This window comes from Diadema antillarum, unplaced genomic scaffold (genome assembly GCF_040938485.1).
Source record: "Diadema antillarum isolate AM-2024a unplaced genomic scaffold, OU_Dant_1.0 seq00001659_RagTag, whole genome shotgun sequence".
Lineage (NCBI taxonomy): Eukaryota > Metazoa > Echinodermata > Echinoidea > Diadematoida > Diadematidae > Diadema > Diadema antillarum.
In genome coordinates this window covers 1,638,178-1,652,174 of record NW_027272359.1, presented here as the reverse complement: position 1 = coordinate 1,652,174, position 13,997 = coordinate 1,638,178, and the positions used below count along the sequence as shown (strand labels likewise).

Here is a 13,997-nt window from a genome sequence, read left to right as displayed (position 1 = left end):
ATGCCTACCATATTTGGTTTCAATTGCTTGAAAACTGTGGAAGAAGTTCACTCCACAGGATTAAAAAAAAACAACATGCGGTTACCATGGCAACGCATTGTCCGATACAAATACAACAGGACATTTTGCAAAACTACACTTAAAGAGCATCATACACACCAAATTTTACCTTCATAGATTAAATGGTAAAATTTGATACAAAAATGAGTGGTTACCATGGCAACACATTTTTCTTATATTAACACATTGGTGTCTTGCATAACTACACCTCCCGATCATCACACATATTAAATTTGACCTTAATTGCTTGAATGATGTGGAAGTTATTCAATCCACAAGGTTTTGGTAAAATTATGGTTAACATGGCAACGCTTTGTCCGACAAACACAAACATTATGTGTTGCACATCTATGCCTCAAGGCCATAATGCCTACCAAATTTGATTTCAATTGCTTCAAAACTGTGGAAGTTGTTCACTCCACAAGATTTCGAAGAAAACATGCGGTTACCATGGCAATGCTTTGTCAAGTACAAATGCAAAGAGTGTCTTGCATAACTACACCTATAGATCATCATAGATACTAATTTTGAAATTGATTGCTTAAATACTATGGAAGTTATTCAATCCACAAGGTTTTGGTAAAATTATTGTTACCATGGCAACGCATTGTCCGATAAACACACAAAAAATGTCTTGCACATCTATACCTCAATATCATCATTTACCCTTAGTTTCATTTAAAGTGAAAACATAGTTTTGGTAAGGGTTTGAGAACCCGCCTGGCACTATTTCATATTTGCTTGCAATATATCGAAAGTGTCTATAAAGAAACTTACCTGGCTGACGCGATTTGCCGGGATGATGAGTCGTTTTGGAGTATTTTGAGAAAAATAATAAAAGTCGGAAAACCGACTTTCATTCCAGAAGGATCTAGACTAACTCGGTCTCAGGAAAAACTCCACCCTATTTCAGACAATTCACACGCAGTTCGTGATTGCCATATTCTACTGTATAATGCCAAACGAGGCCTAACTGAACAGACAGGAAAGTGCGTACTAATCCTGTACAAAACAAATGGACAGCGCGCGGTCCTCACCTCAGTTGCTGAGACGCGCTGTCTTTGAAGTATTTGTTGTTGTTTATCAAGCGTCTTTGATTGTTTTTAGAGGTGCTTGATAGGCGCACACTCACTTTGCGTGCGCGCCAAAGAGGTTTTTTGATGCACGCGTTGTAACAACTCGGACCACTACTGCGAGTAGCAAAGCGCTATACAGGCTGCTCCCATAGTACAACACTGAACAATCCAGAGAGACAACCAAGACAACTCAGCCCGCCATCAAAGCGAGGCCGAGTTATCCCTGAGTCCGAGTTTAGCCTGACCCCGTTCTGAGACTGAACCTTTTTGGTTAATACTTCGCATTTTCGTTGTTACCCATCGAATATCTTGTTATTACAGTGTTATTCCGCACGTTTCCTAGGCATATGTTCACATTTGGGAGCAAAATTTTACAACTTTTGCAGGCGTACCAGAACTATGTTTTGGCTTTAAATTGCTTCAAAACTGCAGGAGGAGTTCGCAACGCAAGATTTTGCAACACACCGACCGACCGACCGACCGATCGACCACCCACCCGCCCGACCAACATCAAGGTGATTCCTATATACCCCCTTCACACTAAGTGTGGCGGGGGTATAAAAACAAAGTCATCCTAGTGAGAGGTGGGGCCCATCTTTTAGGATCTCTTTGTTTTTTTAATACCTCAGCCATTTCAAAACCAATTTTCGTAAAATTAGCTTTCGACTCCTTTTAGAATTGTATGCTCTGAAATATTTCATATATTAAAGTGGTTTCTATTATCTCACAAAAAGTTAAAACCTGAATCCCCATCTCAACCAAAAACTATACATCCTTTTAATATGCTACGTGCTTTCGGCACATGAGTTTGTAAAGCAAAGTCAGTGGAAATACGCTGCTAAATGCTAGTCATTATTCCCCTCTAACATCAACAATCAGTCACATGCTGTGAACACCACCCCCTCCCCCCCCCCCCAAAAAAAAAGAGAAAAGAAAAGAAAAAGGTTTCCTTTAAGCATAGTATTAACATTTTATGGATCCCGAGTGAATAATGTGCGCAGCTAAAAAGGAATGTCACCTGCACGATCTGATTCCTCTTTCTCATTTTGGAGTTCCGTTGATGAGCGCGAATGTGATATCTAAAAATACCCATGTGGCATTTTTCACTCTGAATTCTCGGCGGCCAAGTCTAGTATAATGTTCACCAATGTGGGCTCCATTACCCCCTCTGGTGTTTAATGTGTCACAGACTCATGTGGCGATGTATCTATGGATACCATGAATTTTAATCCCCGCCATCTCCCGCCAAAACGGGCACGCTAGGCTAATGCCAGGGATGATTTCTGACAGGAGGCCGAATAGGAGAACTTGCCCCCGAGTCAAACGGAAGCAACAGCTTCTGGAAGCTGCTTTCATGTGTAAACACTGCAAGGTCAAAGCAGAAATCTACGTACACATATTGTGACTTGCAAAGACAACTATCAATAGCTTACAATTCTTGACATTTGAATCATGGCAGACATCAACTCATCCCACTTGCTATTTGCATTTGCCTCAAGTGATGCGGAAGGGGAAGGAAAAAAAGATCAAGGAACATTTCAATTTCTTATTCGCAATCAGAGAGAAGCATTTGATCTTATACATGCTATGGGCAATTCTAATACTACTTGGTATTGACAGATGAAATCAAGGGGAAATTGAAGCACTGCTGCAGGGATTCCAAGAGAACTTCCATCTCGGAGGCTTGGGACAATATCGCATACGAAAACTAGCAGTGCATTACCCTCAAGTTTTATTAACTGGCTGCATTAAAGCAGACATGATATCAACAAGTGCTCTTGGTAAACAGACTAACAACAGATTTTGTATGCATGATAAAAGATCATGAAGTGATACCAATAATTGTAATGTGTCTCACTTTATGAATTTGAAGTCTATCATCAAAGAATTTCAAAACATGTTTCAACAGCAATGCAATGTTTGTTCTTTGTTTGCTTGTTTTTTGTCTGTCACAAAAGTACTTGCATTCACATAATGCCTGTAAACATGTTTTTATACACAATACACATTGAAGCAAACTGCTTGTCATACTAATCTTATCACACAAAGAACTGTTGTCAAAATGCCTTCACCTTGAAAGTGGCTTCTGATGAAAAGAGGTTTCTGAAAGCACAAATAGAATTATTTCCAGAACGGCTCCAACAAGCATTCTGGGAGTTTGGACGGCCTCTTACAATAGCCTAGTTTGGAAAGGCGACGACTACACTTTTTGGCTGGGAATCGATCAAATTTGTCACACCTGATGAGTAAAAATTTGAGGCCATGAAGAGTCAATGTCAGCCTAGACTCACAAGAAGTTTGTAAAGCAGGCTTTCACGTTAACCCCTATCTCGGAGTGTCCTATTTCTTTTCATTCGTTCTCTCTCCCTCTCTTTCATTTCATGGGGGAGGAGGAGAGGAGGGGAGGAGGGGAGGAGGGGGAGGAGGGGGAGGAGGGGGAGGAGGGGAGGGATGAAGGAGAAGGTGGGGTGGGGCACCAATTTTTGTTGTTGCTGTTGTGTTTCTTCAAGAGAGAGAGAAAAAAAGGACTTTCCACTTTGCCTTGTTTGCTGTACTCACCTTGACTGCTCCTCCGTTGATGTTTTTCAGCAGGGCGTGCACAGCTTTCTCTATCAGGGCCTGAAAGCTGCTCTTGGCTGCAAAGAGACGAGAATAGCCGGAGAAGGCCCAGGGGAGATGGATTAAGAGCTCTCGATATTGATCAAGTCCATGCAAAAAGGGAGCATGTCATCACCCACTGGTGACGACAAACATGCATCGACTGGACTGTGTACATACTGCTTTCTGCCTCCCTTCAGGGTGAAACGGATATATATCCTTTCACTCTCCTTTGCAGCTTGATACAAAGTTCCAAATGTTTTGCCTCCCGTTTAGAGTGTAATGTAATCTCATGAAAATTGCGTTGTAATGTGATCACATACCTTGATCCTTTTTAATGGATAGATTTAGAAAAGGACAATTTGTATACTTTTGCTAGTTTAACTTTAAGCAAGGAGGATTAAGAGATGGTGTTCCAACTGGCTATAATTATTCAAACAGCTGTCAGTTTTCTAGGGGTGCATGCATTTGTGCTTTTGATGCCTCCATCTTTCTCAGCAATCTGAAGATTCATTTTCAACTCTTTAAAAAATGACAGAATATTTTTTTTTTCATGTTTACGCCTAAAATGAAATGAAATTTCCCATAACAAATGATAACACATATTATAATAACCAATCCCATCAAGATGTACACAAGTATAAATCAGAGCTGTATGTTGTGAAAGCTGATTTTATCACTTTTATGATTAATTCCAACAAATAAAACTGTGCAATTTGTTTTCCTACATCCCCGTGTCTTTACCATCATGTACCACTCATCTTTTATCCAAAATTTAAATTTTTAAATATTCATTCATTATTTATTTTTATGCTGGTGGCATCAAACATGGGTTCAAAGGGAATAAGACTGTTGTGACCTCATCTCTTGAACCTCCTTGACATTATGGCACAATATGTGTGCTACATAGTTATTCAATATAACAGCTTTGCGTGATGATCCAAACTTCAAACATGAACAGAACACACACATATGCAAAGGATAAGCTCCAGTACCACAGTAAGAACAAACAGCGTCACATGAAATGCATGAAAGTTTACTCTTCCATCTGAATGATACCCATATATTTGCCTGGACAAAGTTTAGTTGTCTACATTCATCCATCTGGAGAGATATTTCACATAAACAAAGGTTGCAAAAATGATCTGGATTGAAGGATTTGCTCTATCTCACTGTTTGTTGTGACTAAGCCCAACTGTTTTCTCCATCATAAACATGGCCAAAAAACAATGACATCCACACTGCCACTCTCTTTCTTAGCCAAGATATAAACATTCATCACTTCACAGCTCTTCAACGGAATCTAGACAAAGATGAAGATATGAGGTAAGCACATTACTGAGGTTGCATGCAGGATTGTGATCATAGTTTCAACATTTTTTTTTTTTTTGGTTATCTTGACTGAATGCTGACAAAGACCACACACTACATTAAAGAAGACCTGAGCAATTTACAGTCTGACAGCTCATTGAAGCATACCTTTTTTGTGGATTATTTTAAATCAGTTTGCGAAAAAAGGTGGAATACAAAACAGCTGACAATAAGATTGGCATGATTTCTGAACTGGCATCAATTTTTCACCTGTATACTGTAAAAGTGGATATTTTCACGCGACTAATTTTTTCGCGCTCGGCCGGATAAGAAGAGTTCCGTGTGTTTTTAATTCCGTGGTATCAAGACTCCAACTACAGGAACATATGGCAGGCAAAAATATTTGTGCGCTTTTATTTTCACGCTAGTTTCTGATTGCGCGAAATGCGCGAATATTTCAACACTACGAAAATTTCCACTTTTACAGTAATAGGTGACCATCAGTATCACTTTAATGACATTCTTTACATGCTTAACAAACACTCTGTGTAAAGTGAAAGAAGCAAATGTTCTCTTCCATTCCTCCTTCCCCTCCCCCTTTCAAATTCCTCTGTGATCTTTATATGGCTTAAAGTGAATGACATCACAATCATGATGGATAAACATGAAAACATGATATCAGTTTGAAAAAAACTTTGTAAAGTAACCATTTTCACATTTGATTTCCAACTTCAGGCAAAGGCTTCAGACACTGTTGAAGATCAACTACTTTTTCTCATGAAAGCCCACAATTGCACAGTATTTCACATCTTACTATAAAAAAAAAGGGATTGATCACACTGGATCTACAATGTCTGCTTGTGTTGACTTCATACATATTGCCAACAGAGGTAGATATTCTTATGAAGCATCATGCTCTATGAAATGCACACTTTGCAATGACATCTATAAAATACAAATCACATTTCAACTCTCCACTGATCACAAAGTTAGGATTTTTTTTTCAATGTTTTTAAAAGTGAGACAATTTTGACAGCCGATATCAAGCCATCCAACAGACAATTTTGACAGGCCTGGAGATTTGGATGCAGAAGTCTGTGACACTCTGGAACAAACGGTGACAAAGACGAATTATGAAATGAAATGTAAACAGCTCATAGTCTTTCAGTATTTTCTCAGTGTGAACAGGTCCCTGGAGGACACCGCTGAGACTTATAATTTGTGCAGGGAGTACACATCATGAATCTTTAGTATGTGACACATACGGCTTTGACAGTCCAATATCTAACCTCATCTAACACGTAGCAAAGGAGTTGTGTATCCCATGCAGCATCATAATAAACAGATGCACCGCGCACTGAGAAGCTCTTGTTGAAATTGTGGATTCGGTGGTGGCAAAAACAGCACTATTTTCTGATGGATACAGCCCTGAAGAAATAGTGCAATTTCTGTCACAAAGGAATCTAAAATTTCACTAGAGGCTCAAAACACTGCACAATATCTTAATTTCATATTCTTCCAACAAATTTGGAAAAAAAGGAAAATTGCTAAGGTAACAATGTTTATATATTGCAGTATACATGATCAGTGCACCCCAGTAGATGTGATTCACACTGTACACAGTGGCATATGGGGCCCATGCTAACAGCACTTTACACATGCTTTAGATGGATTGAAAAAAAAAAAATTGCTTGATCTCATATTATGTGTGCCAACATGGCACAGTGCACTATATAGCATAAATGTTGTCATGGTACAGCACATTATTTTTTTTTCCAATGGCTATTTATTCTCAACATCATCAACATCATAGCAATGTTGTGTTGATGCTATACAGACCATTTACTATGCAGAATTTCATTGGCAATGAATATATTGCCAGTTATCAACAGAGAGAAGATTGCCCCTTCTAAGAGCTGAATCATTATTCTACCTGACTAAAACCAAACTTAAAAAAAAAGAAGATCACATGACATCTCCTTTTTTTAGGGCTAAGGTTGATGCCCCCTATTACTGAGAAGTTTAGTCACTCTAAAAAGCCCTTTATAGACATATGGGGGAGGGGGGGGGGGTCTAGGTCTTCTATTCCTATTCCATTTTCTCACATTTCTTTACTTAATATCTGTTTTGTTTTTTCCAGACTGCGAGAGTGCATTAAACCTCTTGGAGAAGATATGGTACTTATTCATCACACATGCTCTCCCCCCCACAACCAGCTCTGAGATACTGCAGGCATAGCTATTTAAAGGGCTAGAGGGGAGGGGAGATCATAATCTCTTTGCACCAAACCAAGGAGGTTCAAGCAAAGAGCTTCAAAGCAGCTCCTTGGTTCAAAAGCTGGAGTTCCAACTGGCTGTAAACATTCAAACAGCTGTCAGCATTCTAGGGATGCACAGAAGAATTTCACAGGTGCATTTGTGCCTTTGATGATCAGGGTTTGATGCCGCCATCTTTCTGAGCAATCTGAAGAGTCATTTTGTACTCTGACAAAATGTTGAGTATATTTTGCTTGTTCACAAAATGAAATGAGATTTCACCTTATGGTAAAATACATCTTAAAAACAAAAGCCAATCCCTTTTAGAAATATGTGCAAAAGAGTAAATTAGAGCTTTATGTTGTGAATGTGTTTAGAAGTGCACTCTCCTGGGTCCCGTTTCATAAAACTTGTTATCAGTAACAACTGCCACCTTTCTATGACAAATTTGCTCTCAGCCAAATAAGATGCAAGGATTTCAGTAGCTTGCAACAAGTAGTGTAACTTGTTATTGATAACAAGTTTCATGAAATGGAGGCCCTGGAAAGCCGATATTATCACTTTTCCAATAAATTCTAACAAATGAAACTGATATGGTAAAGTCTTCAAGTGAAGTTCTTTATAAACTGATATGTTAGATTAAAGTCTGGACGTGTCCAGTGCGGTTATTATGGTTTTCATTTCATCAAGCTGTGCCCAATATCTATTCACACATGTCCATGCCCTTACCATTATGCATCACTCATGATCTTTTTATAAGTAGAAGTGGAAAAAATAATTACCACCATAAAGACATATCTTCCTAAGAGAGTGGCTGGTCATTATGCATTGAGACATGAATCAGTTGTTTTCCTATCTGTGGAGCAGATCCAATTTGGGACATACTTAAAAATATTTTTTGAGCGGAGACATCAAACATGGGTTCACATCCCTGAAAGAAGACTGTTCAATTGACTCCATCTTTTAAACCTCCTTGACTAAACACAGGAATCACACACACCTGGTTAAAAGCCTTACCTAAGCCACTGCATTGCACTGACTTAAAGTTTGATGTGGTGGAATGTAGAAAAGATTGATGACAATATGCTTCTTCCTTCTTTTTTTTTCTACCTGCAGGTTCTAAATGGAGGATTCCAGCCCTAGTATTGAGGTGATGCTAGCATGGGCATGATGATGTGTATGTAGGGTTCACAAGGGAAGAGAGCATTGAGCAAAAAGTGCATTGAACTCATTCCAGCTCCATCAGCAACATGTGAAAATACGAAGTCAATAAGCCAGTTCGTAGTTTCACTCTGCGCATGAGCAGAAAACGGTGATTTTGCATGAAAATATAGAAGGTGTGTGAAAACACTCATTTATAGAGAATTTACTCTTAGTTGTACTACTGTAAATGCAAAAAGTACTCAAGGTTTATAAGAGTTAAATATTGTTTGAGGGGCTATACTGTTTGGGTAAACTGCCATACACTGTATATGTCTTTATTTAGTTTAAATAGAAGAAAAAAGTTACTTGAATGAGAAATAAGCCATTCTCAATTTCACTTTGCACATGAGCAGAAAAACGTAATTTCCCGTAACAGGCATATTTAATATAGTTTTTAGATTCAGTGAAATAAGCATTTGTGATCTAATGATTATTTCTGTAATCCTGATAAAGTTGTGTTTGCCAGAATATCCACCTACTATAACTGTAGATGTCAGATCCTTCCAGTCTAGTCATCATTGTTTGTCGACCTGATTCAAACTATTAGCCCTTTATGTGCCTACGCACTTAGCCTTTTCATCAGAAGTAAAGTAATTGATCCATACTTGACCTATATATTGCAGTTGTAGATTTACAAGCTCATTACATGCAAGTTGTATCGATGAGCTTCAGTCCAACAGGAAGGCCATGGTAATACAACAGGGATTAACGGGATTAGGTAATCTCTATTCATTGATGGTTAGATTTCCAGATATCTGTGCCAATCAGTTAAAAAAAAATCACTCCAGCAGAAGTGCTAATTATTGAACAAAGCACAGTTAAGGTTAAACATTGGTGTTGAATTACTGTGATTGACAAGGTTATAAGCATACTGCGTATTTAACAAATGTTTGCTAACGATTTCTGCTGTTCAAAGCGACGACACTATCTTCAATTGCTTCTAGGAATACTCACTTGCAAAAATAATTCCACAGGACACATGTTCTTCTGGCTTTGCAATAAAAAACACAAATATTTTCAGGGTATGACCATGTACCTTTTCCTGCATATCAATCAAGGTGAAAGGGATAAGGGTATAAACTGGACCGAAGTGCTTGGCATCACTCTGTAATAAGCACAATATGAGTTTAAGCTTTATCATTTATCACTACCATAGAAATCATGTATTTTGCAACACATAAATCCATGGCCATGAAATATAAGGGCTTTGCAGAAATGACTTGTCAATTAAAGTGACATTTAGCCTCGAAATCCCAGTGATTCCCACTGGTCGTTCGCAAATGAGAAGTGATGTCTTTAACAAATGACGTGTTTCTATCTGCAGATGGTCCCTGTTGGAAACTTGACAGGATTTTGTGAATCCTTCTTTGGCAACAGTGAGATCCATTCTATTACAGCTAGGATTTCCTGCTAGCACATCATCTGGAACAGAAATGACTGCACAAAGGAGAAATTGGAGTGGGGATAATGACAGGGTTTAATGGGCAGCCATGTTGCATCCACGACCCAAAGTCCCTCCTGCCAATTTCGGGGGGAAATCTGGAGCAGCCGTAATGAGGGTTGATTTGGAATTCATGACTTCTGTCTGCTGGTGCTGAGCTGCTGGGGGCTGGATTTGGTTTTTAGAGAAGCGAGGGACTGGGAAAATATGGCATTCGGAGGTGGTGAGCGCATCCCTGCCGTAAAACTGTAAGATTAGATGGGAAAAAAAGGTCAGAGCGCATCTACCATCAATCACGGTCCTCCTCCTCTGCCAAGAACACATCGATGCTCATATCGGCAGAGCAGGACGCTACATTGCTCTCCGTGTTTGATCTCATCTGGGTTCATTCAGGTTGTTCGAGGTGTCTTTCCCTACTTGCATGGCCCCATGGGAAGGGGGAGTCTGTTGCACAATCACTCCTGACATCAACATAACAGGTAGCACATTTCGGATCAAAATTCTGTATCGATTGTCGATAACAACAACAACAACAACGAAATACTATCGATCAAATTGCCTTTTCTCGCTTAAGGTACTATCACCGTAAAAAGGGAATGTTTAAATTGATGTCTCTACTTTAAACTATTAAAATATGAATCAAATGTTTCATTTCTGTACACATATTATCCTTCGATGGTACAATCAATGAATATCTGTTCAAAGCCCTAAAATAAAAGCAAATAATCAGAAACTTACCACATTGTGTAAGAGTAATCTAATTGACTCAAAATCTAGAGAAAACTAAAGTGCTTGACAAATAAATACACAGTGCAAAATCAAAAGTCCTTTTTATCAGATTTGGTTTGTTTGTTTGTTTTTTGTTTATATCTGAAATACTGTATGTCTGTACTTGTTATAATGTAAGATTTTTAGAATACAAATGATAAATGATATCACTGCTGAATGCCCTAATTGAAATAAGTGAAGATAAATCTGATGATAACAACAGAAATATAATCATTTCTTTGTTACTAAACAAGGAGAACAAATATCATTCGATTTCCTATTTCTTTTATTTGTATCTAATATTTACAATTTTGGTGCAAATATTCATCATTTGAACACATAATGAAAATGAATGTATTGCTGTGGAGGTACCAATTTCATCTCATACCTTGGAAATCATACACTGGAAGTGGGCTTATTTCACTTCATTTCATTTCATTTCATTTCATTTCATTTGTTAAATAAATTTCTTCAAAAAAGTGAGAGCTTGATAAAAGAGATCAGTGGAACTATAAAATTATGCTGTAAAACATGATATATTTGCGGCACGAAATTTACGCGAATTGGAGCCGACGGCCTTTTTCGCGGCAAGAAATTTTCGCGAATTGCCTCTTGCGTTCAATGCATATAGTGTAGATAAGAAATTTCGTGTGCATTTTAATTTCGGGAATCTTGGCGCTCGCGAAATTTGCGAAATTAAAATGCACGCGAACATTTCTCGTTTTACAGTAAACTGTACTCTGTTCCCTATATGCACCTCACTCATAGTGTACACAGAAAGCAGTTCTAATCACAATGATTTCAGTCACAGCATATTTACTCTGTGGTAATTTTTTTTCTATTACATAACTTGAAAGTATTAATCTTACAGTGTATCACAGATCCTAGTACATAAGGCGCTGAGCATATATGGGTTTAAGATTTTGCTGGATGTGTCCAGTGCCAAAGGGGTTAATGTCCACCGTAAGTGTCCAGCTCTGCCCATGAAAGACAATTCAAGTGGCCGAGAGGCTTCAGCATGCCATATGAATAATGCAGGCTGAATGCCCCACGTCGCCACTCTTGCCAATCTGCCAAGTCACTCTCATTAAAGCTACGCAACAGGTGCAAGTGAATTATTAACCTACCAAATCCCGCAAAACTCTTGCTGCAGTAAATACGATGTGGCCAACATTAAATTGGCAATTCTGAATATCACTGCATATTTTACAGTGACGAAAGATTAGATTTCACTGGTGGATATCATGGAACGTGCATATTGTCAGAAACAAATCAGAAACGAATTTACAAAAATTGCAAATTTGCACGAGAAACAGGAAAAATATTCTTTTAACAAGTGTAACTAATCCAAGAGTCTGGCACAAATTCAGCAATGAAGTGGTCTTGAAATTTCTGCAATAGAAACAAGTAATTATATATAATTAAGACTGGACTCAAATGGAAAAGAATGTGTATTCTACCTTGTAAAACACTAACAAATCACCTGTTGAGGATGGGCTGATTTTGCTACAAAACGCATTTCCCATCATACACTTGCCCAGGTATACTTGGGACTTGTCCTAATGGGTTAATAATCAGAATGATAATAAAGATAAACTACAGCACAAAGCCACAAAAACGTGTCTAGGACACGATGGGTTAAAGGTAGAGGTACCGTTTATACACGGAACCTCAGCCTTGACCAAAGGTGTGTTCATTCACATGAAATTCAACTGCAGGTTGTTTACAGGAAGCGTTGCAGAGATGTATTTTAGCCCCCTACCTTCCTTTGCCCCATTCTCCCTAGCTCTATCTTTATGTTTATCTCTATCTTTATATGTTTCTGCCTTTGCCTGCCTGTCTTTTTCTGTCTGTATCTCTCTCTCTTTCTATTTTTCTACTTCTCTATCTCTCTTAGAGATCTATTTCTTTATCTAACAAGCTACCTATCTGTAGGTATATCTATCTTTGCAAGTATGTATGCATCTATGTAATCTATCTATCTATCTATCTATCCATCTATCTATCTATCTTAATTACTATATTATTCTTTAACCTGCTGAGGACAAGCTGAATTTGCATTGTGCAGCATCTATCTATCTATCTTAATTACTATATTATTCTTTAACCTGCTGAGGACAAGCTGAATTTGCATTGCCCATAGACAACTGCCCAAGTACACCTATCTATCTATCTATCTATCTATCTATCTATCTATCTATCTATTTGTCTGTCTATCTATCTATCTATCTATCTATCTAAAATACAATATTATTCTGTAACCTGCTGAGGACAAGCTGATATTGCCATAACACACATTTCCCAAAGACACCTGCCCAAAATACCCCCATAGACTAGTCTTCAAAGGGGTTAAAGCTATATCTTTGTTTCTGTTTCTGTCTCTTTCTTTCTGCCTACTTTCCATTCTAACATTCTGAGAGTTACTTGACCCATATTTGAGTGTGATGTTTGCGATGTCCACCTATCAAATGGTAGTCATTTTCATCTGACAGCTTTTAAAAGAGCTTCTTTCAGCCCTTGGGGGTCTATCAGATTGTTTACATTCCATATCAACTATGAGCTTGTTTATGCGAGGAACGTCCTTCCTTTGATCAAAGATGCATGTATCAAATGATGTTAAATGTACTGTTTACCATTGGGAGCAGTGATTTAAAAATTGTCTGGGTTATCAAATGTCATGCATATGTGTAGGTTAGTTGTATCACAAAACAACCTACCATATAAACATTTTGCAATAAAGCCTAAAGGAGACATTACTATTTTTCTCACTAAACCATAACTGTATAGATGGTTTAGTCTAGAGACAATTTCATTAAAACTACTATTTACATTTTGTATATCTAACAATACTTCACATTGATTATACTGATTAGCTACTTTTTTACACTGGTTGTTTCTATCTGTAACTCAAATTTTCGAACTTATTTTGAAGCACTAAAGCTGGGTTTTTGTTTCATCTAAAAATGGCAAATAATGCCTTTAAGACCTTGCAAGGGACTACCCTTTCCCCTTTTTCACTGGACCCAGAAACCTTTCTAAATGCAATGCTGCACACTGGCACTGGTCCGCAATCCCTTACCAGTAAAAATCACTGTCGGACCAGTAATTTTTTCAGAAATGGACCAGTGAAACATGTAAAAATTTGGTACCTACTGGTCTGACAGACAGGTCGGACCAGTAGAAAAAAAGGGTTAATGTGCAGCCTTGCTAAATGTAACCTCAACATTGCAGGAGAGACTAAAAGGTGCAAGAGAGATGAATTCTTGACTTAACATGTTCCATACT

At 38.1% G+C, this 13,997-nt stretch overlaps 1 protein-coding gene across 1 annotated transcript in view; it reads right to left on the bottom strand.

Annotated features, from left to right (window-relative positions):
- Window positions 1-13,997, bottom strand: part of LOC139711448 (HEAT repeat-containing protein 6-like) — a 97,133-nt gene that overhangs the window by 37,369 nt on the left and 45,767 nt on the right. Inside the window, exon 19 of the mRNA XM_071623330.1 lies at window positions 3,696-3,772. Within this exon, the coding sequence (XP_071479431.1) occupies window positions 3,696-3,772 (77 nt within the window). The remainder of the gene's footprint in view (window positions 1-3,695; window positions 3,773-13,997) is intronic.